Raw genomic sequence first — 27082 nt, 5'->3', positions numbered from 1 at the left:
GCCCGATAAGGGGCTTGATCCCAGGACCCTGGCATCATGACCCAAGCCAAAGGCAGACACTTCACCTACTGAGACACCCAGGTGCCCCTAAATGAATTTTTTAAATCTAAAACTAAAAACAAGCAAGTTTTCCCTTAGAACTCAGTTAAAGTCTATCTAATTCCTACAGATCTCTACACGTATAACTCAAATTTAAATTACCTTTATTTAATTTTACTTCAGTGAATTAAAGACCAATCTTCCCTGCACATGGTATGTGAAATATTAGGTGTTTTAGTAAAGAATATGTAGCTTTAGTTAACTTAACAATATTGTAAATCTAGCCTGAACTCAGAAGTGTTCTTAACAAAAGAGGTCCACCAAAGATACAAATGTAGCGATCCGAAGGGGCACCTGTACCCCAATGTTTATAGCAGCAATGTCCACAATAGCCAAACTATGGAAAGAGCCCAGATGTCCATCGGCAGAGGAATGGATAAAGAAGAGGTGGTGTGTGTACACACACACACACACACACACACACACACACACACACACAATGGAATACTACTCAGCCATAAAAATAAATGAAATCTTGCCATTTCCAACAATGTGGATGGAACTAGAGGGTAGTATGATAAGCAGAGTAAGTCAATCAGATAATTATCATAGGATCTCACTCATATGTGAAATTTAAGAAACAAAACAGAGGATCAAAGGGGAAGGGAGAGAAAAATGAAACAAGATAAAATCATAAGAGACTCGTAACCACAGGAAACAAACAGGGTTGCTGGAGAGGAGGTAGGTGGGGGGGGATGGGGGGGAAACTGGGTGATGGACATTAAAGAGGGCACGTGATGTAATGAGCACTGGATGTTATATGCAACTGATGAATCACTAAACTCTACCTCTGAAACTAATAATACACTATATATTAAAAAAAATCCAAAAAAACCCCAAAAGAGAGCCACTAAAAGCAGTAAAAATCAATTTTTACATATAAAATCAAGACAGAAAACACAACTTTTCTTCTATGCTGAAACTCATAATGGAACAGTACTATTTCCAGAAGACTGACACTACCACTGACCAGCCATATTATTAGGTAAACATAAAAGTAGAGCTCACTCTGGTTTCAGCTCTATTGAATACAACTTTGCTTTCAGCTTATTTTACTTTCATTTAACTTATATAATTTTATGAAAAGAATTTTTCCAATTTTAAACATAAAATAACCTAGGAAAAATAAGCAACATGGTCAATTACAATAACTATAATAATAATTTGTATTTTGATGTTTGAATCACTGGAGGTCTGAATAGAAAAAAATGGAAGAGGTTGAAAATGATTATTGAAGATGATCAACAAAATGGTTATAATATTTTTAGATATAGATGCCTAGTCTTGACTTTCCCCAAATTAATAATTATGCCAAAGATGTTAGAACTCTACTAGAGCATTTTATTATTATAATTTTTGTAACAGGTATGCAACAAATATTTTGAAAATGATAAGCAAGAACCATTTCTGCTTCTTAGGGGAATGATATTTCATAAGAGCTTTTCTTTTTTCTTTTTTTAAAGATTTTATGTATTTATTTGACAGAGAGAGACACAGTGAGAGAGGGAACACAGCATGGGCAGAGGGAGAGGGAGAAGCAAGCTCCCCGCGGAGCAGGGAGTCCAATACAGGGCTCGATCCCAGGACTCTGGGATCATGACCCGAGCTGAAGGCAGATGCCTAACGACTGAGTCACCCAGACGCCCCTCATAAGAGCTTTTCTTACTGAATTCAAAATTCTCTCAAGGTCTTAAAGAACAGCAAGTAGGATATATAACTACTTATAGTCACGTGTTTCTGCAAAGGTCAGAGATTTTCTTCTACTTCTTCAGAAAGTTCATACCAGAGATAGTTTAACCAAATCATGAGTTGAAATTTGCTTCCTCAGAAAAGCCAAAGAAAACGATAATTCATTGCTAACATTAAGATTTAAAATATATCTAAATTAAGGATATTAAGCGATAGCTGATTAGCGTATTGATATAAGGTATGTAAATCTAATCCAATGTTTTATGGGGAAAGGATCTACAGTCAAGCAATAAAGCTTTCAAGACGAATGAACTGTGGGGATGCCTGGGTGGCTCAGTCGTTAAGCATCTGCCTTCGGCTCAGGTCACGATCCCAGGGTCCTGGGATTGAGCCCCGCATCGGGCTCCCCTGCTTCTCCCTCTCCCACTCCCCCTGCTTGTGTTCCCTCTCTCACTATGTCTCTCTCTCTGTCAAATAAATAAATAAAATCTTTAAAAAAAAAAAGACTAATGAACTGTTTATAGTTAATGTTGAGAAAATACTATATTTGCATATGCCTTGAATTAGTGCTTATTAATAAAGCACTAAATTATATTTTTCTGCCTCTCTTCATTCCCTAGATCAACTTCTGGATGTGCAAAGATTTCTGAGTGTTCCTAGAATAATTTTTTTTTAAATGAAAGAGCTATTCTAGAGAAAGATCTTAGCTATGAAAAAGTGATGATAAAAGAAGTACTAGAACTATCTGCCTTCTGTGCTCCCACCACCACGACACCACTACCACCTCCTGTGCCATCACAAGGACTCGCAACAAAAGTAGATGTAGATGTCAGAACTACAACTGCATTGTCCTTTGTCATTTATAAAACACGCTCACATACATTGTATTGCCTAATCCTCATGAATGAGTGTGTACGGTCATTCCTTATTACGTTACCTCAGCAAGCCATTAGTAGATGATACAGCAGATGATACAAGTTCTTAAGTACATAAATGGAGCTAGGATAATTACATGAGTCTCCTGATATCTAGTTAAGTGTCTTTTCCACTATAATACTATAAACTTCAAGTATTCAAATACATTCACTCAGTTACCTGTGGTTATCTTGGTAGATGTTAACTGATCTGGGAAAAAATAATTCGCTACGTACTTGTAATGACAATATATTATTTTAGAGCACAGTGGTCACCAGCTAAAGTGTATGGTATATGATTAGCAGATTCAAAGTCAGTATAGACAGATAATGGAGTATGTGCAAGGATCAACAAAATGCTGTACTCACAGATGGAGAGACAAATGCACGCAAAAAAGAATGGAACTATGTGACACTACCCTAACCAGTTGCAGTATGCTGAAATATAATAGGCGCTAGAACACTGGAACTGACAAGCTACATGACATATCAATTACACAATATGTGTAGCCTGACAGAATTTAGGGAAGAGTAGAAAGTATTCATTTTGCTGACTACCAATTCAAGAATACAAACACTGACAGGAAGATTATAATTGGTAAACAAGACATATATTCCAGCAATAGGATATACTTGTCACAGCCTCCCGTCTAGTTGGACTTTCTCCAAAAGATCTACACTCTAAAATGTCTTCTGAACTCAAACTGCAGAGCTATCTCATATTTTTCCAAATGAAAATATACTTATTTTCTCCAATAGTAAAAGCTGTGCATACTTACTGTGAAAAAACTTCAAACACAGAAACACACAAAGTACAAATGAAAGCCCCCCTTATAATCCCACCCCTCAGACACAACTGAACAGCTCAATTTAGATTTTCCAAACTTTTCCCTGTCTATGAAAATATGCATCTATAATGAAATATAAACATTGTTTGTATATTTGTCATATAAAGATGTCATATCAATATAAACCATGTATTATATATAAACTGCTTTAAACAGTAAGAGCTATTAAATAGTAATTACTTGAAAACCTAAATGCAATCATACCATACATAGTATTTTGCAATTTATTTTTCTCATCTCTTAATTTATCTCTTAACTTTACTGATTCTCTAATTCTAAGGGCAATTCTTTCATAGCTGCATTTGATTCAGAAAGAGAAATTTCATTTACTGTATGATACAAATAGAAAAAAACATTTTTTATGACTCTAGACTTATTTTCACCTATAATCCCAAAGAAAGTAAAATAAAATGCTTCATTACACAAAAGGAATATTTTGACTATCTAATATATAGTTTTGACTAATTGTATCTGACATAAATTTAGTTTTCAAGTGAAAAAATCTGACGAAGATTTAAGTTGTCATATGTCTAGAAGGCAATCTGTAACAAAAGCTCGAATGTTTGGCTAAGAAATTTCATTTCTAGTCATTTATCTTAAAGAATTAAAAACATGTTCAAAGATTTAGTTTTAAGGACATTCATGGTAATGTTATTTATAATGATAGAAAAGATCTAAATGCTCATCTGCAAAGAACTGGTTAAACACATTAGGTTTAATTGATGGATTACTACATAGTGACTTAAATAATTTTACAGAAATATATTTATTGGCCTAAAATATTTTCTTGAGCTGGGGGCGGTGGAGTGGGTACAAAAGTGTATTTCTTAGAAAGTTAAATATACACCTATCATACGATCCAGCCATTTCATTCCTAAGTATTCAACCAAGAGAAAAGTAAGTATACATCTATACACAGATTTGTACATTACTGTTTCTAGCAATTTTATTTGTAACATCCAGAAATTGGAAACAAACCAAACATCCATCAACATGTGAAGAGGTAAACTGCGGTATATCTAAACAAGGGAATACAACTCAGCATTAAAAGGAATGAATTACTGATATATGCAACACTACAGATGAATCTCAAAATAATTATGCTGACTGAAAGTAACCAGACAAAAATGGAAGTACATACTACATATATATATGTATCTATAATTCCATTTATATATAATTCCAGAGGCTAATCTATAGTGACAGCGAATCAGTGGTTGCCTGGGGTGAGGGGATGAGGAGGGACAGGTGAGGGAAGGACTACAAAGGAACATGAGAAAGCTTACGGTATGTCAACTGCACCTCAATAAAGCTCTCAAGGAACACACACACGAAATATACCTATGCTATCATCCCACTGCTTTGTTTGAAATATAATATAAAACACAAATGCAGAAGTCCCTAAAACATAAACACGCAGTTTACTATAATCACCCATATAATCACCACTAACATCAAGAAATAACATTAGAGTATTTCCAGCATCCCAGATGCACCTCTCCCACTTTCCCCTGCAAAATCACAACTTCCTCCCTCTTCTCAGAGATAACTCTATCCTGTTATGGTAATCACTTCTTTTCTTTTTTTTTTTTTAGAACGTAATTGTAGTATGGATGTATCCCCAAACAATATAGCTTCGTTTTTACATATTTGGGGTTTTATAGAAATAGAATGTGTTCTTCTGTGTGTTTTCTTTCCCTCAGTAACACGTTTTTAGGAGTCATTCATAGAGTGTAGTACATTGTTTTTTTATTATTGAATAGTATTCTATTGTATGAATATATCACAATGTATTTATCCATTCTACTGTTGGTGGACATTTTGCTGTTTCTAGTTTGGGACGATTAAAAATAATACTGCTGGAGCGCCTGGGTGGCTCAGATGGTCAAGCATCTGCCTTTGGCCCAGGTCTTGTTCTCTAGGTTCTGGGATCGAGCCCTACCTACATCAGGCTCCCAGCTCAGCAGGGAGTCTGCTTCTCCCACTCCCCCTGCTTGTGCATGCTCTCTCTCTTTCTCTCTCTCAAATGAATAAGTAAAATCTTAAAAAAAAAAAAGTTAAAAAAATACTGCTGTGAACATTCTTTTAGGTGCATCCTAGTGTACTGTACATGAAATAGAGTGAAATTTCTAGGTCACAGGGTATACTTATTTTTGAATTTATTTAATATTTTACATACTACCAACAGTACATGAGAATTCCTTTAGCTCCATATCCATGCATTCCCTTTACAGCACTTATTGCTACCTGAACATTCCTCGTTTACTTCTACTTTTTTAATGTGCATCTTCCCACACTGTAGACTGTCACCTCCATTAGAGCAGAGACTTTGCCTGTTTTATCCCCTGCTCTAGTGGTCCTAGCATGTACAACAGTGACTGGAACAGTGCTTGACATACAACAGGGCTGAACAAGTATCTGCTGAACTACTAATTGAATAAATGAAAATTCCAGCCCATTAGTAATTTCAGCCAGGGCTAAGCAGAAGGATGAATTGCTCAATGACTCCAAAAATACTTATATATATTATGTAATTAAAAATGGGTATATAATTACTTAAATATGATCATGAGTCCAACCACAGAAAACTATGTATATATACAAAGAATGAAAGTGGGAAGAAACAAATTAAAACTTAGAGATATTTGTCTTGGGGCACCAAAGGGTCTTTTTCTCCCTTCTCCCCACCTTCACTCCTACCTTTTACATATTTTCCAAAATTTCTTCAATAAATACATTACTTTTGTCAAACATAAAAGGTAAACTTAAAAAATATATAATATCAATGAAAGAAAAGGAACTACTTATACAGTAACATAGATGAATCTCACAGACATAAGGTTGAGTAAAAGAAGTGGACACAAAAGAATATTATTCTATTTATCTGAAATTCAAAAACAGGCAAAACTAATCTATGGTGACAGAGGTAAGACCAATGGTAACTCTTGTGGGGATTCTGACTGCAAGGAAACTTTCTAGAGTGATGGAAATGTTCTCTGTCTATTCTTAGGAGATAGTTACCTAAGAGGACACATATGCAGAAAATTCATCAAGTTCATCAAGCTATAAACTTAAGATTGTGCACTTTTTGTACATAAATTACACTTCAATTTTTAAAAAAAGGAAAACCATGTACATGAATGACTAGATAGGAACAAAAAATGAAAACACGTTTTATGAATTTCTAATTTTCTATAACCATGCTATCTGCACTCTAATTAAACACTAGAGGTTCAGAAAGTTTTTAAGTGTGTTAGTCAATAAAGCAGTGTTAGATGTGTAAGTCAAATTCCTCATGCTACGTAGAAAAGCAAAATCTTCTCGTGACAGTTTCTGAGTCTTTTCACTGTCCCCTTCTTCAGACATATTGTACACTTAGGATAGAAGTTTGGAAATAAACTAAGAGGTGAATGTGTAGCAGAGCTTTTCTCATTCCAAACAAATTTGAATTTTCTGAAATCAATGATAATAATACTGCTCTCAGCAAGACAAATGCTGACAGCAGTCATTTAGAAAATGAGAAACATGCCATGTGGCCAATATGTTAGGAAAAATGTTTCCTTTTTTCTCAGTTCCTTTGGGGAAATAGTATTTTCTATATCTGTTTGACACTGTGGCAGACATATATGTCTTAGATATATGCCTTACTATAGTGCTGATAGGGTTTTTTTGGGGGGGTTCACAAGGTACTTGTTTACTTTTTGTCAATCAATAAAATCAGTATTCAAAAATTATTAGTCCACTATCAAAATGTTGTTACTGAAAAATAAAATCTACTCACACATTTGTAATGATTGCCTGACGACTCTACCTTTTAAAATATAATATACCTTAAAAACAAAGCAAGTCTTAGTCACTCAACTACCGAGTGCCTCTTATGTGCCAGACACTCTAATGGGTAATGAGGGTAGAGAAAATGAGTAGAGATAGATAGCAGAGATATAGATAGCAGAGATATAGATCCTGCTCTCGAGAAAATCATAGTAGAGAAGGAGAAAGATACATAAACTGATAATGGTACTTAAGAGCAGACAAAACATGAGAATGTGAAAGAATTAGGTTTAGATTAAATTGGCAACTGTGCACAGGATAGATTAATAAGGGAAATACCGGAGGCAAAAGAGCACTTGGAATGCTAATCATGAGCCCCAAGTGAACTGATGAGGAACTAAAGAAAATATAAAGACCAGAAATGAGAAATATTTCCAAGAAAAAATCTGTAAGACTAGGCAAACACGAAGAAGGAGGAGTTGAAGATATTCAGTGGCAGTAAGCATGGTCAACTGGTGACAGAACTCTGGACACAAGAAGAGCTTATTTAGAGGAGAAGAAGGTAATGAGCTCAGCTTTGTAATTTATTTTCCAGATATTAAGGCAGAAAGTAAGAATCTGGAGTTCAGGCTACTGTAAAGGCTCAGGTCAAAGATTTGAGAATCATCTTCCTAAAGGCAGTAAGGCTTTCGGATTACAGGTGCTCGCCGTGGGCAAATGCACAGAACTCTTTCTCTTAGGGGACAGGAAAATGAGAGAGATAGACAAGTCTTTTTTTTTTAATAATTTTTTATTGTTATGTTAATCACCATACATTACAACAATAGTTTTTGATGTAGTGTTCCATGATTCATTGTTTGTGCATAACACCCAGTGCTCCACGCAGAATGTGCCCTCTTTAATACCCATCACCAGGCTAACCCATCCCCCCACCCCCCTTCCCTCTAGAACCCTCAGTTTGTTTTTCAGAGTCCATCGTCTCTCATGGTTCGTCTCCCCCTCCGACTTACTCCCCTTCATTCTTCCCCTCCTGCTATCTTTTTTTTTTCTTAACATATATTGCATTATTTGTTTCAGAAGTACAGATCTGTGATTCATCAGTCTTGTACAATTCACAGTGCTCACCATAGCACATACCCTCCCCAGTGTCCATCACCCAGCCACCCAATCCCTCCCACCCCCCACCACACCAGCAACCCTCAGTTTGTTTCCTGAGATTAAGAATTCCTCATATCAGTGAGGTCATATGATACATGTCTTTCTCTGATTGACTTATTTCACTCAGCATAACACCCTCCAGTTCCATCCACGTTGTTGCAAATGGCAAGGAGATAGACAAGTCTTAAAAGCAGGAATAGAAACGTAGTATCACAGAAGGAAATTTCCAAGAAAAAGAGAGTGCTTTCTAAGTGTCAAGTTGCTGCAGTGAAGACAAAGAGTGAGGACTAAAAAGAAGTAGATCTGGCTATTAGGTCACTGGTGACCTTTACCAGATGCTATATTGCAGTAAGTTTGTAACTCTACACTCTGCAAATATTATCTCTGCTTGTTAATGATTGCCTATTGTTTTCTGACTTTCTACAGAACTTTTCTTGTACGTTCTAATAGCACTCACCAAATACCATATTATACCATAGTTGTTTTTTTTTTTTTTAAGATTTTATTTATTTATTTGACAGAGAGACACAGCGAGAGAGGGAACACAAGCAGTGGGAGTGGGAGAGGGAGAAGCAGGCTTCCCGCCGAGCAGGGAGCCCAATGCGGGGCTCGATCCCAGGACCTGGAATCATGACCTGAGCCGAAGGCAGATGCTTAACGACTGAGCCACCCAGGTGCCCCCATATTATACCATAGTTGTATCTTTAATTCTCCCTTTAGGGGAGTATACCCTCATCCTCAAATACCTAGAGAAGAAACCCAATAATTATTTCTTGAAGAGCCAAATAAATGGCCCACAATGGGATAAAGAAGCAATATACAATTACTGTTTGCCAATGGAAAGGTCAGATATTTATTAAAAAAAGCACCCTGATATTTGAAAAGCTATTATAAAATGGTTGAACATAGACAGGGTCAAAGAGATTATTCTGCCTATTTCAAGATGGCAGACTGAGAACTGGCTGGTTTTCCCTTCCTATATCAAATCCTGGAAAAGACAGAAAGTTAATCAGTGGTCACACAAGACAAAAGGAATTGAAGAGCTAGACCCTGGGACTAATTCTGTGATGTACAACAGACTAAATCAAATTAAAGAGGGAAATCACAGGCTGAGATCAACATGGATCTTAAGGGGTAACAGAAACACAAAGAAGGGCAACAGAGCTACCAGTGTTCCATGCCCAAAGGTCGAATTCAGGAACAGAAAAGGGCCAAGGGAAAATCAGCAGAATACTACCGTGGGTACAGCCAAGTCAAATCAGCCCATGTTCATCCCCTGCACAACCTCTCTGGGCAATGACAGAGGGTATATGACCCCAGGAGGGAGTAATGTGTACAAGATCTTAAAGAGACAGGGCAGTGTCCAGCTGGCTGGTGACATCTAGAAAAAAGGGAAGCATTCATTCCCAGATCAGCCACCAGGATATCTAGCTCAGAAATATTTTCTACTTGCTCCTTTATTTTCACTGAAAATCAAGTGGAAACTCCAATGGCAGGTCTTAGTCCTCTTCCCAAGTAGGATGCATTCACAGAGGCAGGAGAAAGTCTAACAAGGAATTTCAATTATAAAAATGCTTATCCAATCACAGAATGAGCAAATTCTCGAGGAGTGTAAATCAAATCTCATTTACGATAGAACACAGGCTCAACAAATGAAGAACATACCCAAAGAAAGAGTTAAAATACAATCAGAATAGGATTTTAAAATAAGTATGTTGACTTCCGCTTCTAGCCATAGTGTAGTAACAGGAACCAGATGTACCCTCCATTTAAAACAACTAGAAAACTGGCCAAAATAGTTCAGCACTGGACAACAGGCAACACGGGACTGTGATCTTGAGTGAGGGGAAACTAATGAGGCGAGGCCTATGATCTGGCCTTCTGTCTGGAGACACATTCTGGACTTTAGAGCAGGGACGGAGATCCCATGCAGAGTAGAGATGGATTGTTGAGCAGAGGGGAAGGAATCACAACGAGAAGACTGAGATTTCTGGAGGGTGTGAGGCAAAGTTCTGGAGAGAAGGGAACTATGCAGGAAAAAAAGCTTACAGATCTGTGTGGGGAGTCAAGTCTTTTGTACATACTAAGACGTGCACAGGGTACAATCCTACAAAGCTGGGCAAAGAATGACTGGGCTGCTACAGTTGAATGGCTTCCAGAGCTCAGAATGGGCTGAGAATTATTCAAATTTCCACCAGCCAAAGTGGAGAGTTCTCTCTGATCATTCAAAGCACTCAGCAGAGATCTTAGAAGGATCACACCTTAGCAGTGAGGCTAACCTATCTCTAGCGTAAATGCTATATTCTCATGCCAACCTTAACAAAACTTGAAAGGATCAAACAACTGTGAGTAACTGTCTACCAAAGCTCAACACTCTTAAAGGAAAACAGAATCCAGACATGACAGTCTAACTTTAGTTCACAATGGCCAGCATCCAATAAAAAAAAGTATTAGACATACCAAGAAGCAGGAAAATGTCACCTATAAACCAGGAGAAAAACAGACAATAGAAACAGATTCAGAAATGATGAAATTACCAGACAATAACATAAAAGTTATATTGATATTCAAATATTTAAAGGAAAATATGGTGATGAGAAAAAAGTATCTAGAGATAAATATATATGTTTAATATCTTCCCCAAAATAAGGGAATACAGCACATCTAAGAAAAACAGGAAATGGGAAAAAGAACAAATTAGAGAATTTGGAAACCAAAAAAAAAAAAATCTAATTATTGAAATACAAACTTCAACCAACTTGAGAAACCTGAAGCCTCAGCAATGGAAAACACTTTAAATCAGTATGATTTACCCAGAATCCACCAAGGACTTTGGAACTGATGGTACAACTGAAAGTTGGTGTTAGTGAAGGTAAAATAAGGGTGATCAGTTGAAGGTGTTTTTTTTTTTTTTAAGATTTTATTTATTTGAGAGAGAGAGAGAGAGTGCGCGTGAGTTGGAGGGAGAGGGAGAGAGAATTTGAAGCATACTCCGCATTGCATGCAGAGCCCAACACAAGGCTCAATTCCACGACTGCAAGATCACGACCTGAGCTAAAACCAAGAGTCGGATGCTTGACGGACCAAGCCACCCAGGTGCCCCAGTTTAAGAAGCAATTCAATCTTTGTATCTCACCTCTCCTTCTACGTAACTGGATGAGTGCCCTGACTTCCACTCCAGTAGAAATCTAGAGGCTTAGTCTCTTGAGGAGGCTTAGTCTCTTTCTACAGAACTGTTTGTTTCTCCCTCTAGAAACACAGGGTTTCTAGATGTAAGGCACCGCTGAGGACAGGGATACCACACTGAAAACAGGGGGATTAAGTAAATATATACGTACTGGATATGGACATCCTCGGTCTTCCTTACATCTGAGACCAAAACTATGGCGCTCAGGCCTTTAACTTCTGGGTAGAAGACTGCTAGAATATTCTCTTGGAACTCTATCAATTCAAGAATAAAGATAGAAAAATTGGGACTCTCCAATAAAAGAACACAATCAGACCACTCCTACAGTACAGTAAAACTCGGCTGACAAGTCCCACCCACTGGCTTAAGTTTCCAGTCAGTCTCTTAGTTCCTCACCGTTAACTAGGAATTCACAACCAAATATGTCCGATAAACATCTAAAGAAACTAACATAAAACATATACATCAAAACATACATACACACAGGAAAAAAAACCAACTTGGAGGGAAAAAAAGAGGACTATATAGGGCCCCTGGGTGGTTCAGCCAGCTGGGCGTCTGCCTTTGACGCCTGATCCTGGGGTCCTGGGATTGAGCCCCATGTTGGGCTCCCTGCTCAGTGGGGAGTCTGCTTCTCCCTCTCCCTCTGCCCCTCCCCTCCACTCATGCTCTCTCTCAAATAAATAAAATCTTTAAAAAAGAGATAATATAAAGAAAATATAATGAAATTATTGTTCTCAGGGAGCTAAGACATTGTAGAATCATCAAATAAAAATGGGTGTTATTTTAAAAGGAACAATGAGGGGACAAAATAAACTCCTAGATATTAAAAATACAACAGCAAAAGAACAGTTGGAATAAAAAGTTTATGAAATCTCCCAGAAAGCAGAGCAAAAATATAAAGACATGGAAAAGAAGAAGGAAGGAAGGAAGGAAGGAAGGAAGGGAAAAAGAAAATAAATTAGAGGGCTGGCCCAGGAGAGTCAATATCTGAGTAACAGGCATTCATGAAAAAGATGACAGAGAAAATTAGGGAAGGAAACCATCAGCTAAGTAATTCAAGGCAATTCCCTGGAACCAAAGGATATGAGTTTCTAGATTAAAAGGGCCCACCAATAATAGCCCAGCACCATGAAGCAAAACAGACCCATACCAAGAAACATCACTGTGAAACTTCAGAACACTGGGGACAAAGAGAAGATCTTACAAGCTCACAGACAGAAAACAGTAATTCACAACAAAGAATCAGGATTCAGATCACTTTAAGCTTTTTCAAAAGCAATCCTGGGAACTACAAAACAATGGAACAATGTCCTCATGATTATTTCCAACTTAAAATTCTATTCCAAGACAAACTATTGAGTATTATGGTAGATATGCTAGATCTCAAGACATAGATCTTGAAAAACTTACTCCAATGCATCCCTTTTTTTCAGGTTTCTGCTCAAATATGTATCAAAGAGGCTTTTTTTGACCATCCTTTAAAAAAGAACTCCTCTTCACCCCCATCCTGGCTTCCCCATCTTCCTCACCTTCTCTAAAACACTGACAGCGCCTTTTGTTTTAATCTCCCTGACCTGAAATACTCTCACTAAATATAAACTCCAAGAGGGCAGGAACTGTGTGTTTACTGACGTGGTCTGAGCACCTTGAACTGTCTGCTATACAAATGACCCTCAATAAACAATGTATTGCTTTGATAGGAATAAACTTTTTTTTTTTTTTTTACACAAAAGTAGACGACGGAGCAATCACATTGAGGCTATTTGTGTGTGAGGATAAAATGCAGGCATTTTCAGAAATACAAGGTCTCAGAGGAAAGAGTATTCCCCAAAAGGGAAAGAAAAAGCCATTCCCTATGTGGACTATGGTTTTCCCATACTTCCTTAAGTAGGAAGTCTCTCTTACCACCTTAATTAGCAGATAAAATCTACCTCTGGTTCTCCCCTTTCACAAACAAAGAAGTAGCTTTCTCTGAATTAATTCTGTCTTATTGAAATTCCTTAATAGAATGATTTACTTAATAGAAATTCATCCTGAAAGAAACAGAAAACACAGACTGCCAAAAGCCTCACATTAATAGAATTCAGCTGGGTATGGTTATGGCCAAGATCGGAATAGCTGATGCTGCTCTCGCCCATCTCTGTAGCCTAGCTGCAGCTGCCAGACATGGGAGAAGCTCGCTGCTCACAGCACAGAATGGCAGCTCTGAACCATAACTAAAGGCAGGCTGCCAGTAATCAGCAGGAGATAGCTGAAATTAAAATAGAAGTTAAGAGGAAAACTGGACTGCTTTTCAGAAACTTGTCTATTCAATTAAGGCCAGTTATGCTTATATTTCCAAACATAAGAAGCCTAAAAACAATTTATTTAATCATCTCTGACAAATACATTTCATTCATCAAATGTTCAGAAACTAAACTTTGTTTCCTGAGATTTACAGACATTGGCTTTGTAGACCCGGACAATCTGCCGCGAACTCCCCCAGTGCAGTGGCCGGGTCACTCCTTTTTTTCTTGTAAATCCCCGGCACTGTTCACAGTATCCAGCACATGGTACTTAATACACTTATACAAACTCCCTCATTTTCAGAAGACAATGGGGTTCAGAAATGCTATATGGCTCGCTCCAGGATGTTTATACTAAAAATTACATTTAGGACTAGCAAACAGACATTAAAGTCTGACCCAATTTAAACCGAGATGAGGGGGAGAGCAAGGACAACTTTTTGAATCATGAATCACGCTGGCTCTTTCATGTAGTAGTTACCAGTTTCCCTTAAAAGTCAGCTAGAAAGATTTACAAATAATCAATTAGATCTGACCTCTTTAAAGGTAACTACATTACATGTGTCTAACAAATATTCAAAAGGACAGATCCTAAATTTTATACCCAAGAACAGTATCATTTTACCTGCATGATTCAATGTTTGCATACCCCTTCTGAAGAATACACCAACGTAATCTCTTTCTATGTTGACATCTACCATCCTCACACATGTGAAAGCAACATTCACCTGTATATCAGCACAGTAGATTATGTTCACCTAGCGAAGCTCCTAAAACAGAGGATGGGGATCTGCCTGGAAAGGTATGTGGGGTCGCAACACCGTACCAATTCTGTACTCACTTTTGAATTTATGCTGAAGGCACTGGGGAGCCACAGAAATATTTTAAGCAGAAAACTACAAGGATTAGATCTGAATTTTAGAGAGATCATTCTGATGGCAACATGGGAAGATGGGTTAAGAGAAAGATCTTGAGGCAAAGAGACGTGAGGCTGCTGAAGTAATTTAAGTGAGAAATTATGAGAAATTATCCAAAACAAAGCCACGACAGAAGAAATGGCAGAAGTGATGGCAGAGTTAAGCAGCACTGCCACTGGGACACAGGCTAATAATTATAAAATTTAGAGTCATACTGGTGTTATAAAGTGGGTAAAACCTCCAAAGCTTATTTAAACTCCCCAAGAAAGGCAAATGAACAACTTTTCTAACATGGCCTTCATGCTGTTAAGATAGTAACCAAAGGCCACAAAAATTGTCCCTCAGGTTCTCTGAGTAGCCAAGTGTCTAAAGGTATTCTGCCTAAAACAAAGCCCCTTTTCAATCACCCCAGCCAGCATTCTAATAGGTTACCACTGAAAGGGAAAGACAGGAAATGAATCAATAAACCTCAGGCACATGCTTGGCTTGGAAAGACACAGCAAGCATATCAAGGAGCAGAAATCTGAAAACAAAGGCCCTGGGTAATTTAATTACCAGGCCGGAATCTGCTGACTACCGGTTTAATTGTTTGAACAGTGCCCAAATTGTCTGACGAGGTGACCACCCTAGGATTTTTGTACCATTTACTGCATGTGACCACACAGACAAATATGAGAAATAGTTCTAAAGAATGTAGGAATCTTGAATAACCTTCATTAATCACACCTATGATTCCAAAGGAAAATTTTTAGAGTCAAAAATCTTTTAATAAATAACCCAAGGCTCTTTTTTGGCAAATTCAATTACCATTACATAGGCCATGCTATTAGGTCAAGAAAACAGTATCCGTCAGAGATGAGCACCAACTGCTATATACGAATTGGATAACAAAAATGACTCAGATTAAATTTATATGCACTTATTTACCATTATTTTTAGAAAAAGTTATTTTAGGGAAGTGTAGGAGTTGCAAGAAAGAATGTAACTGCAGGGTGGTAACTATCAGTAAGTACTCAAAAACTGCTCAGTACACTAGAGGAAGCCAATTTTCTCCCTTGATTCAGTTAGTATTTCCTCATTCATGTTTATCTCCTGAATAGTAAACCAACAGAAAACTCCTTTCAAAAACAGAACAAAGAAGTACCTCTGCTTAACCTGGCAGTGTTCTTGGGTTGGCTTCCCTGAGTGAACAAGGTATAAAAGGCCAAGCTAGACTATTACATTCAACATTCATTCAACAGGTATTTATAAAATGCACTATTTGGTGCTAAATCCTCAGCAGCTTATAAACCAAAAGAGATAAAAAGATACACATGAAGACTTTAAATAATAATTTTTAATAATATTTTACAGCAGCATGTAAAGTCTAAAATGAGTTGTATAGGAAAAAGAACTACAATGGTCTCAAAAGAAAATCAATGTAGACAAAATTGAGAAAGACTTCATTGAAGAAATGGAACTTTAGCTAGGCCTTTGTAAAAAGCAAGATTTGAATATGTAAAGAACAAAGGGCTTTCTAAGGCTCTAGATCAACATGAGCACAGATCTGGAAATTTACACATTTCTATTTTGAGAACCAATATGGACATCAGCCTAGTTATGAGTTTTATGTTACGAGATTTGGTAAGAAGTCCACTGGCCAGTTTCCAAAGTACTGAAGACAGGGGCTCAAATGCTTCCAATTTTCATGAAAGATAAAAAAGAATCGTTATGTCCACCAAAGTGGACAAAACCATTACATGCTTTGCCTGGTTTTTGAGTTTTAATGACAACATTAAATTTACTGGTATCTACTATCATAATTCAATTCAATTAACTGACATACTTAAGGGGATAAAGGGAGGGCAGAGAGTCCCTCAGGCAGAAGAAAGAGTATGTGCAAAGTCACTAGGACAGAAGAAGCTTAAGCTCAAAGACACTTAAGTACAGTGGAGCTGTTAAAGCTCAGGCTCTCAAGTCAGAGGGGGCTTCGAGCTTTGCTTGTGTCATTTGCTTGCTTGCTCTGTGACTTGGGCAAACTGCTCAACTCCGTTTCCTCTACTGTAAAATGGAGATATTAGTAAGTCCCTATCTTGTAAGGTTTTTGAAAGGACAAAATGACTACAGTACGTGTAAAGGACTTAGCCCAATGTCTAGCACATGTAAGTGTTCAGGAGATGATCATCTTTATTGTTTTTAAAGCCAGGGTATGTGGAATGTAATCATGCTTGTTGGCCTTGATAAGAATCCTGGACTTTATTCCAAAAACAATGGAAGCCCCTGTAAAGTTTTAACAGTTTCAATAGAATTTTTGTTTTAAAAAGATGGCTTACATTGTATCTCTTATAAGAAACCCCAAAGGAAAAATTTACTACCAAGAAAAGTTTTGCCTTGAGGAACAGGTATCTTTCTTTCTGTTAGGCAAAATTCCGTAAATGACTGTCCCTCTTCACACCGAGAGCTAGAACGCTTAGAGCCAAATCTGAAGTTCTTAGGCCCTATTGCCTGCTGCGTCCTCCCACCTCCCATGAGTATTTTCTACTCTTGCATACATTTTCTGATTCAGTTCTTTATTCTTATTTATATTTTAGAATTACTGTTTTTGTATTATTCTTTAAAGCTATTTCAACTGTTTACAAAATGAGGTGTAATCTAATTAACCAAACAAAAAAAAAGGGCATAAACACCATAACCTCATAATGCATGAATCATGCACGGTAGATGCATTCCCAGCATGCTACCTAAATCATTCTTTGGGTGTAAACCTAGTCAGATGGAGCGAGAAAACCAGATGGCACAGGAAACCTCTCTCTATGCAGAGAGGCAGCAGATGAGGAGAGCGCAAAGACCTAAGGCCTTTCCTGAATTAGCAGGGCACAGTCAGGGCAACCAGTGCCAGGAGCAGAAGAGAGCTGGAAAGTGACAAGCTGCTGAGAAGTTATGTACTGGCTCAAGGTTAGAAGTTTGGTTTTTGTCTATGAACGTTTTTTTTCCCGAAAGAACTTCACCCGCTTCATAACCTTCAGTTGTTCCGCTGTCTTATTTTCTCAGATCATGAGACCCCTTTGTTGCTTCACTTATCTCCCTCCTGAACTTGGATCTCCTGGTCAGCCATTTCAACTCTGACCTCTCTGGCCACAGCAACTCCTACATGCATTTGACCTTCTATTATTCCAGTCCCCAACCTGGGTCATTCTTATTGTCCTGCTTTTTCTCCTCCTGGGATGGAAAGCACTGATGACTGTGAGTCTACTGTGAACTCCCTCACTACTAATTACTGATGCTTTTATTCATCCCTTGACTATCACAGGAGCACCACCAGCTGCTCTAAACCTTTCCCCACACTGCAGTATCTGACATACTGCTCTTTCCCTGGTGTCTCATCTGCTATATTACATAATGAATTAAATCTCTATTAACAAACTCATCTTGCTTCTATTTTACCCCAAAGCTATGTCCTCAGCACCAGCTCTAATTCTCACGGGGACTGCACCTATGCACTACCTTCTCAGAGAAGGAGGAATTCCTCTCTTCTAAGTTAACCACTCCCTCTGTGCTTTGGATCCCCAGTATTTCGTCTACTCTGGGACCTTGTTCCACCAACCATCTCGTTTGCTGCCTATATTCTTTTCTTTTCCAGCTTCCTTAAACACCAAGACTACCACCAAAAACAAAACCTTGACACAATACTGAATTCTACAGACCTGAATTATCCCTCAATTCTTTCCTTCTCTCCTTCCTTCCACCTTGAAAACCTCAAAAATACTTTTATACCTTTCTTCCTGTCCTCACTACCCATGCGTCTATTAAGGTCTTGAAATCTGGCTTTTTCTCCCAATTTATTGAAAAGTATCCTCTTCAAAGTCAGTGGTGATCTGTTGGTGACCAATTACACATCCCCTTCACTCCAAGCTGTCTCCCCTCTGTCCAATCAGGACAGAAACCGTCCTGACTCCCCAAGATTCTACTCCACCAATTGCACTGCTCCACTTCTAAAGAAGGCAGAATCAAAACTCATTTCTTAGCCTTCTTCTGAGATCTCATTATTAATTACAGCTTTACTCATCATTTCTACACAGGTAATTCTCAACTCTATACTTTTACTAATTTTTTTTTTACAGAAAAGGATTTATTGAAGTTTAATTTACATATAATAAAATGCAAATTCTTAGGTGGTTACTTAGATGAGATCTGATAATTGTATACTCTCTATAACCACCACTCAAAATAATAATACTAAACATTTCCCATCACCCAAGATAGTTCCCTCTCGCAACCAGTCAATTCTCCCCACCCCAGAAAGAGTGAAAAGAGACAACCACTTCCCAATTTCGATTACCATGTATTTGCACTGCCTCTTCTAGAACTTCATGTAAATATATCCATATGGTATATTCTCTTTTGTGTCTAGCTGCACTGGGCAAAACGTGTGCAAGATTTGTTCATGTTCATGGGTAAGTAGTTCATTCTTTTCTACTGCTGTGTTGTCTTCCCTTCTATTGCTATACCACAGTTCGTTTTGGATACGTTCTCCTGTTGATGGACATTTGGGTTGTTCCTGCCTGTGATGAAGCTGTTTCCTATACAAGTGGTTTTATGGATATTTGTTTTCACTTTCCTTAGGTAAATACCTAGGCACTGAATTGCTGGGTAATAGGTAGATGTACATGTAACTTGGGAAGAAACTCAGAAACAGTTCTCTTAAATGGCTATACCATGTTACACTCCCACCAGCAATGTGTAAGAATACTAGCTCATATCCTCATTAGCATTTAGTATTATCAGCCTTTTAAATTTTAACCATTCCAGTTGATATGTAATGTTATCTCATTGTAGTTTTTAGTTTATATTTCTCTGATGACTAATACCGATGAATAATTTTCATGCGTTTATTTGGCCATTTATATATCTTCTTTAGTGAAGTGTCTGGTTCCAGTATTTTGCCCATTGTTAAACTGGGTGGTGCTTTTTTTATTAATGAATTTAAGTTCTCTTTTGAATGGTCTCTGCTTTCATATCTTCAACTGCCAACAGGTCATATCAAACTGAATGTCCTGCTGTTATCTCCAACACCACATTTAAAATCTAATTTGTATTTTTCTAGTTGGGAACCAGAACTCTCTATTGCTGTCAACCACATCACAAATACTCTTTCATCATGTTTGCTTTAAATCCTAACTCTCGACATTTTCCTCTTGACAGTAAGAACTCTTGAGAAGTGGTGGAGTAAATTATTAACAAACAGGCTCTGGGATTGCAAGGTTCAAATTCAGACTCTGCCACTTATAGGCTGTGTGACTTTGGGTAATAGGTATTTACTGAACCTTTCAGTGCCTAACTTCTAAGGCTTTTGTGAGGTTTAAACAAATAAATCATATAAAGCACTTTAAATAGTACACAACAAAAAGGGCATGCTCAATAAATATTACTTGTTATTTTTAGAATTAGAAATGACTTTTGCTTAAAATCTTTTCTCATGACTCCAACAAATATCATCTTAATTTAGGCATTTAGCCTCTTACCTCTAGACAATTAAAACAGTCTATTAAATGGCCTCTTTCCTTCTCCTCTAATTCAAACTACCACATCCCTGCTAGATTTATCTTTCTAAAAAAGTCCTTAAACACATCACGACCTTCTGGCTCTCAGATGCCCACTCCAGGAAATAATCCAAACCCTTCATCCAAACACTCAAGGTCTCTCACAATTGGTCTTTATATACCTCTCTTAACATATATCTCTTAAAGGGGCACCTGGTGGCTCAGCGTCTGCCTTTAGCTTAGGTCATAATTCCAGAGTCTGGGGATTGAACCCCACGTGGAGCCCCATATCGGGCTACCTGCGGCAGGGAGTCTACTTCTCCCTCTCCCTCTGCTTCTCTACCCCGGCTCCCGCCCACCGGCTCATGCTCTCACTCTCTCGCTCTTAAAAAAATTAAAAAAAAAAAAAAGATACACCTCTTACATGTAGGACTAGGGAAAGAATCAAAAAGTATTCAAAAGATTATGCCTAAAATGAAAAAGCCAGCAGCAGCAATATAAACATTTTACTTAGGGAAAAGGAGGTAAATCTAATCAGCTAAGAGAAGTGAAAGTGGTTGCCTCTGAGGAAGGGAAATGGGGATGGGGAGGAGCACGGGAAACTGCTCTTGTTTCTAACAAACCTTGCAGAATTATTTGACTTTTTACATTGGTACATTTTTAACTTTTTTAAAAATAAAAACTTGGAAGAGAAAAATACAGACCAAGAGAGATAGGAAAAAAAAAAAAAAGAAAAAAGAAAGAAGAAAACTTGATTACTAAGTGGATAGCATAATGTGCGGTTTGGTTGTCCATGCCTAAGAATAATCCATAGACTTATGGAAGGAAGAGTTGGGCACATCCATTTACTTAGTGGAGCTACCATATTTTCAAATGGAAGAGTTTGGATTTTATCCAAAAAGCAATGGGAGGTGAAGGTTACTGAACACGGTAATAATATAATAAAAAATAATATCTGGGGAAGATTAAATGGGAATTATATCAGAAATGTACTCGCTTGGAAAAGAAATAGGGAGTGGTAAAACATGCAGTCTTCATAATTGAGACATGAAGTGATGAAAGCCTACATCAGGGTGATGACTGTGGAAACAGAAGGATTTAATTTCAAGTCACTTTTTCAAGAACACAGGGTATGCTTTGCTGGCCAACTAAATATGAAACTAAGGTAAAAAAAAAAAAAAAGGAACACAACCCCCTCGGACACAAAGTAGGCACTAAAGGAATACTTGTAAAGTATAATAAAGAGTAATTCCAAGGTTATAAACTTAAAGGTAAATTTTAAAGTACAGTTCTTAATACATAGTTCAATGCTGTTTATGTGGTTCTTTTTCATCTAACCCTCCAATTGACTTAAAACATTTTTGGCTCAGATTCACTTAAAATCTTATACATACTTTTCACTACTTGATTAATGTTCCATGGACTGCATTTTTTCACTTCTGTTTTACTTCCTCCTGGGCTTCATGTCAGAAACTGGCTGGCTACCAGACTGTTCTTTGCTTGTATCTACCTGAATCTACAGTTTATTCTGTCTTAACTTCCATATTCACCCTAAATATTTTATGTTAAAAATAAACTACATGCATTTAAAAATCCCAAAATTATATTTCAATTTCTATAAAACAATGTGATCCAAACCTTTAACATCAAAAATCTTGGCAAGAAAGAAAATTTAGAATATTCCATTTTCACAGAAATGACATCTCACAAGTAATAGCCATTTCTAGTTTACTCATGAAACTATAGCTTCAAGCTTTAAAAATATTCCATTGGGTAAAGACTTAAGCTCTTGATGCCACTGCTCTTCTCAACTAACTTCTCCATTTCTAGTCTCCCTTTTTGCAGCAGAAATCCTTATAAGGGTGGTCTATTCTGCCTCTCCATTTTTCTTCTTATTTGCTGTTAAAACTCTTCTATGTAGCTTTTGACCCACTCACTCCACCAACACTGCTCTTACCAACTGCCAAATACAATGGTCAACTGTCATTCTTCATCTTTCTTGGTCTATCCATTTGACATAGATGTTCATTCACACCACCCTCCTGAGAACACTTTGCTCACTTGGTTACCAGGACACTGCATTCTCTTGTCTCCTTTGCTGGCTCCTCCTATTTTCTCAAGCTTTTAATGTCTGAGTGCCTTAGGGATATAGGACATTGGCCTTTTCCCCAATCATACTCACTCCTAAGATGGTCTCCATCTATCAAGAAATCCTACTGATTCTTCTTTCTTTTTCTTTTTTTGAGAGAGTGAATGTGAGCGGGGTGGGGGAGTGGGGGGTTGGGTGGGCAGAGGGAGAAAGATAATCTTAAGCACGCTCCACGCCCAGCATGGAGCCTTATTCAGGGCTTGATCTCAGGACCCTGAGATCAAGACCTGAGAAGAAATCAAGAGTCAGATGCTTAACAACTGAGCCGCCTAGGCACCCTCTACTGATTCTTCTTTCACAACATATTGTGAGTCTGACCACGTAGCACTATGTGCATTGCTACTACCCTGCTGAGCCATCATCATCTCTCACTAGGACTACTGGAACAGTCTCCTACCTAGTCTCTGTTTCCACCTTGCTCACTACAGTCTATTCTCAACACAGCAGCCAGAGTGGTGCTTTTAAAATGTCAAATTAGATGCGATCACTTCTTTGCTCAAACCCCTCTAAATGGTTCCTTTATTTTATTCAAGCTAAGAGCCAAAGTCCTTACAATGGCCTACAAAGTCCCCAAATCTGCCCCACTCCTGCTTGTCATTTGCCTTTCTGATGTCATCTACTATTCTTCCCTGCTCACTCTTGCTCTTCCCTCTTGCTTGCCTCTCTCCAGCCATACTGGCCTCCCTGCTATTCCTTGAATATACCAAGCACACTGCTGCCTCAGGACCCTTGCATTTAGTCTTCCCTCTCCCTGGATGACCCTCTTTCTCCCGTATCTATCTGACTGTGCTTTCCATTCTTTGCTCAAATGTCAGTGTGGCCTTCCCTGACTGCTCTACTTAACACTGCGATCAACTTACCTACTCCCCAACCCCTCCCTTTCTTGTTCTATTTCCATAACACTTATCTAATATAATCTAATACACTATATAATTCTATAATACCATCTAATATACTATATAATTCACTTAATTTCTTTATGGTCTCTCTCCGCACACCAAAATATAAGATTCATAACAGGGATTTTTTTTTGTCTGTTTTCTTCATTGTGCAATTCCTACCATACAGAACAGTATGTAACACATAATTGGTTTTCAATAAAGATTTCTTGAAAACCTGACTAAATTGAAAGAACAAGCAAATGTAAGAAAGAACAGGAAAGAGAGAAAAAGGAAAAGAACAGAAGACAGAAAAAAGGAGAAAGGAAAAGAGAGAGAAGAAAAGGAAAGGAAGAAACTTGTCCCAAGCAATGCAACAAGTAATATGGTACAGCCATGGTAAGCCAGATTTGCTTGGCTTCAAAGCCCATACCATTCCATTGCAGCATCAGTTAAGAAGCTTCTAAACAAGTATCTTAAGAATTGAAATAAGCTCAATAAGCAGCAGCATAAAGAAGAAAAAAAAGTAAAAAAAGGCAAGATATCTTTCCTGAAATACAATTAGAAAATGATTAAATCAGAACTATTTATTCAGAATTCAACTTTAAATAATACATTTCTCCAAACTACAGAAGTATACATATTTTTTTAAATTTTTAAAAAGATTTTTATTTATTTGTCAGAGAGAGACAGAGAGAGAGCACACACATGAGCAGGGGGAAGGGACAGGCAGAGGGAGAAGCAGGCTCCGCACTGAGCAAGGAGCCTGATGTGGAACCTGATCCCAGAACCCTGGAACCTGAGCTGAAGGCAGATGCTTAACCAATTGAGCCACCCAGGCATCCCCAAATCTTTCCTTTAAAACAGCTAAAATTAAAGATAATTTTAAAAAAATATTTTATTTATTTGACACAGAGAGAGAGCACAAGTAGACAGAGCGGCAGGCAGAGGGAGAGGGAGAAGAGAGCCTGATGTGGGGCTCAATCCCAGGACCCTGGGACCATGACCTGAGCCGAAGGCAGATGCCCAACCGACTAAGCCACCAGGCACCCCAAAATTAAAGATAATTTTGGTAGGATTGGAGACTTCTGCTTGCAGAAGAGCCTGATGTGGGGCTCAATCCCAGGACCCTGGGACCATGACCTGAGCCGAAGGCAGATGCCCAACCGACTAAGCCACCAGGCACCCCAAAATTAAAGATAATTTTGGTAGGATTGGAGACTTCTGCTTTCAACCAAGATAAAGTAACAGGGACTGGATTTACCCTTCCAAAACCATCCCCACAATAAATAAAAGACAAAAATATACGAGACATTGGTTTATAGCACACTGAACATCAGGCAAAAAAGAAGAGTGATCCCTGAGAGGCAGGAAATAAATGAGGTGAGACCCAGGAATACCCTCAACTAATGCCTTGAGAGAAGGGTGTAGGCCACAGGATAGGGAAGGGAGACATAGGCAGAGCCCAGCAGAGTCCCTGAGTTGAGGAGACAGAGCTGAGAGTCTAGGGAGAACAAGCAAAGGAGAGAGAGGTACACACAGTGCAAAGCTTTGATCTGTGAGTGTCCCCCTTGAGCATCCAGGGGAGTACTGACTGGCATGTGTGTGTGAGAAAACTATCTGAGGCCAGAAAAAGAACCATCTATGAGGATTAGAAAAAACAGTACCTGGTACCAGGATCACTGCCTGTTCCTACTGACCAGGCTAAAAAAGCCCCAATTTCATGGGGGCATTGGGTAGAGTACTCCAAAGTGGGAAATAGTGATACCTAGACTGAGCACTGCTCCAATCATAAAAGGAAGACTTAAATGATATAAACCGTTTCTAAGTAACTTAACTGTGTCCCAGACCAAAGCTCAAGAGGAGGTATAGGAATACAAAAATATGTGGCAACCACTAAGGTAAAACTAACAATGTCTGACATCAATTCAAAGATTAGCAGGCATATAAAGAAGCAGGAAAATCTGACCAAAACTAGGTAGAAACATGAATAGTTCAAAACTGATTCAGCACTGACAGTGCTACCAGAATTAGGACATGTGGACATTACAAGTTATTAAAACTGTATTCCAGATGTTTAAAAACCTAACTAAAGACATAGTAGACATAGAAAAGAAAAAAAAAGGCCTTAATCAAGTTTACAGAGCAGAAACCTGCAATGTCTGAGACTGAGAAGTACACTGGATGAGATTAATGGCAAACTGGACATTGCAGAAGATGCTAGGACTTGAAGACCTAAAAATAGCAACTATCCAAAATGAAATACAGGGAGACAAAGGAATTTTTTTAAATGGAAAAAAAGCATCAGTGAGCTGTAGAACAATTTCAAACAGCCTAATATATGTGTAATTGGAGTCTCTAAAGAAGATGAGAGAGGGGTGGGCCAGAAAAACTGATCAAGAAAATAATGGCTGAGAATTTTCTGAATTTGATGGAAGCTGTACATTCACAGATCCAGTAAGAACAGAATCATGAAGAAAACCACACAAAGGCATATTGTAACCAAGTTGCTGAAACCAGTAATAAACAAAACTATAAAAGCAGCCACAGAATCGAGCCACGTTACATACAGAGGAATAAAGAAAAAGATGACAGCAGGTTTCTTGTCAGAAATAATGCAAATGGGAATACAATGGAGCAACATCTTTAAAGTACTGAAAGAAAAAAACCCATGTTAGAATTATATACCCAGTACAAATATCTCTCAAAAACAAAGATTTTAGACACACAAAAGCTGAAAGATTTCATCACGAACAGACCTGACTTACAAGAAATGCCAAAGAAAATCCTTCAGACAGAAGAAAAATGACACCAGATGAAGATATGTGTCTACACAAAGAAATGAAAATGTGCAACTACATATAGGGATGCGGCAATGATATTCCACTAATAAATATGTAAGATTTTAAAAAATATCGAACTCCTTTAAAACATAATTGACTTTTTAAAAAGTAACAACACTGTATTCTGTGTTTTATTAAATAGGCATAAGTAAAATGTATGACAAGAACATAAAGGCCAGGAGGTGCAAAATAATGGTATATTATTTTAAGACTCATGCTATATGTGAAGTGGTGAACAATTACTTGAAGGTAGACTGTAAGTTAAAGACTGTACGTGAGTGTTCAGAGCAATTCATGTGTAATAGCCAAAAACCGAAACCAACCCAATGATCTATTAACACATGAATGGATAAACTGGGGTATATTCATATAATAGAAAGCTATTTACAATAAAACTACTTAGTGAAAAAAGATGGTATGTTGATACAACAAAATGGATAAATCATAAAATAATTATATACTGTATGACCATATTTATATAAAACTCTACAAGACACAAACTCATTTATAGTGACAGAAAACAGATCAGTAGTTGCTTGGTGCTGAGGTGGGGCAAGAGAGAGATAAAAAGGGGCACAAAGGAACTTTTGGAAATTATGGATATATTGTCTGTGGCAATGGTTTCATGTGTGTCTGCGTGTGTGTGTGTGTGTGTGTGTGTGAAAATGTATTAAGTTGTACACATTAAATATGTGCACGTTACTGTATATGGATAATTCCTCACTAAGGCTGTTTTAAAACCATTTAGGATTTAAATGTGCAGGTTAAAAACCAAAAGTGGTTAGACTACCTACAGTGTTCTGGCACTACAAGATTAAAAAT

At 37.8% G+C, this 27082-nt stretch overlaps 1 protein-coding gene and 1 pseudogene across 8 annotated transcripts in view; both read right to left on the bottom strand.

Moving 5' to 3' along the window:
- The window catches only part of LOC112840328 (DNA primase large subunit pseudogene), a 122262-nt pseudogene that overhangs the window by 45177 nt on the left and 50003 nt on the right, over positions 1-27082 (bottom strand).
- SIK2 (salt inducible kinase 2) overlaps positions 1-27082 on the bottom strand; it is a 121767-nt gene that overhangs the window by 72158 nt on the left and 22527 nt on the right. The window contains exon 5 of one of the 8 annotated variants that reach the window (XM_025893659.2): positions 11818-11920. The exons of the other annotated variants lie outside the window; for them this stretch is intronic. Within the exon in view, the coding sequence (XP_025749444.1) occupies positions 11818-11830 (13 nt within the window). The 5' untranslated portion in view covers positions 11831-11920. The remainder of the gene's footprint in view (positions 1-11817; positions 11921-27082) is intronic. 8 annotated transcript variants of the gene reach the window in all.

Source organism: Callorhinus ursinus, unplaced genomic scaffold (genome assembly GCF_003265705.2).
Source record: "Callorhinus ursinus isolate GAN/ISIS: 27379988/994484 unplaced genomic scaffold, GSC_fseal_2.0 scaffold19, whole genome shotgun sequence".
In the NCBI taxonomy this organism is placed as follows: Eukaryota; Metazoa; Chordata; class Mammalia; order Carnivora; family Otariidae; genus Callorhinus; species Callorhinus ursinus.
Note: the sequence above shows the minus strand (reverse complement) of the source record. Positions and strands in the feature narration are given on the sequence as shown.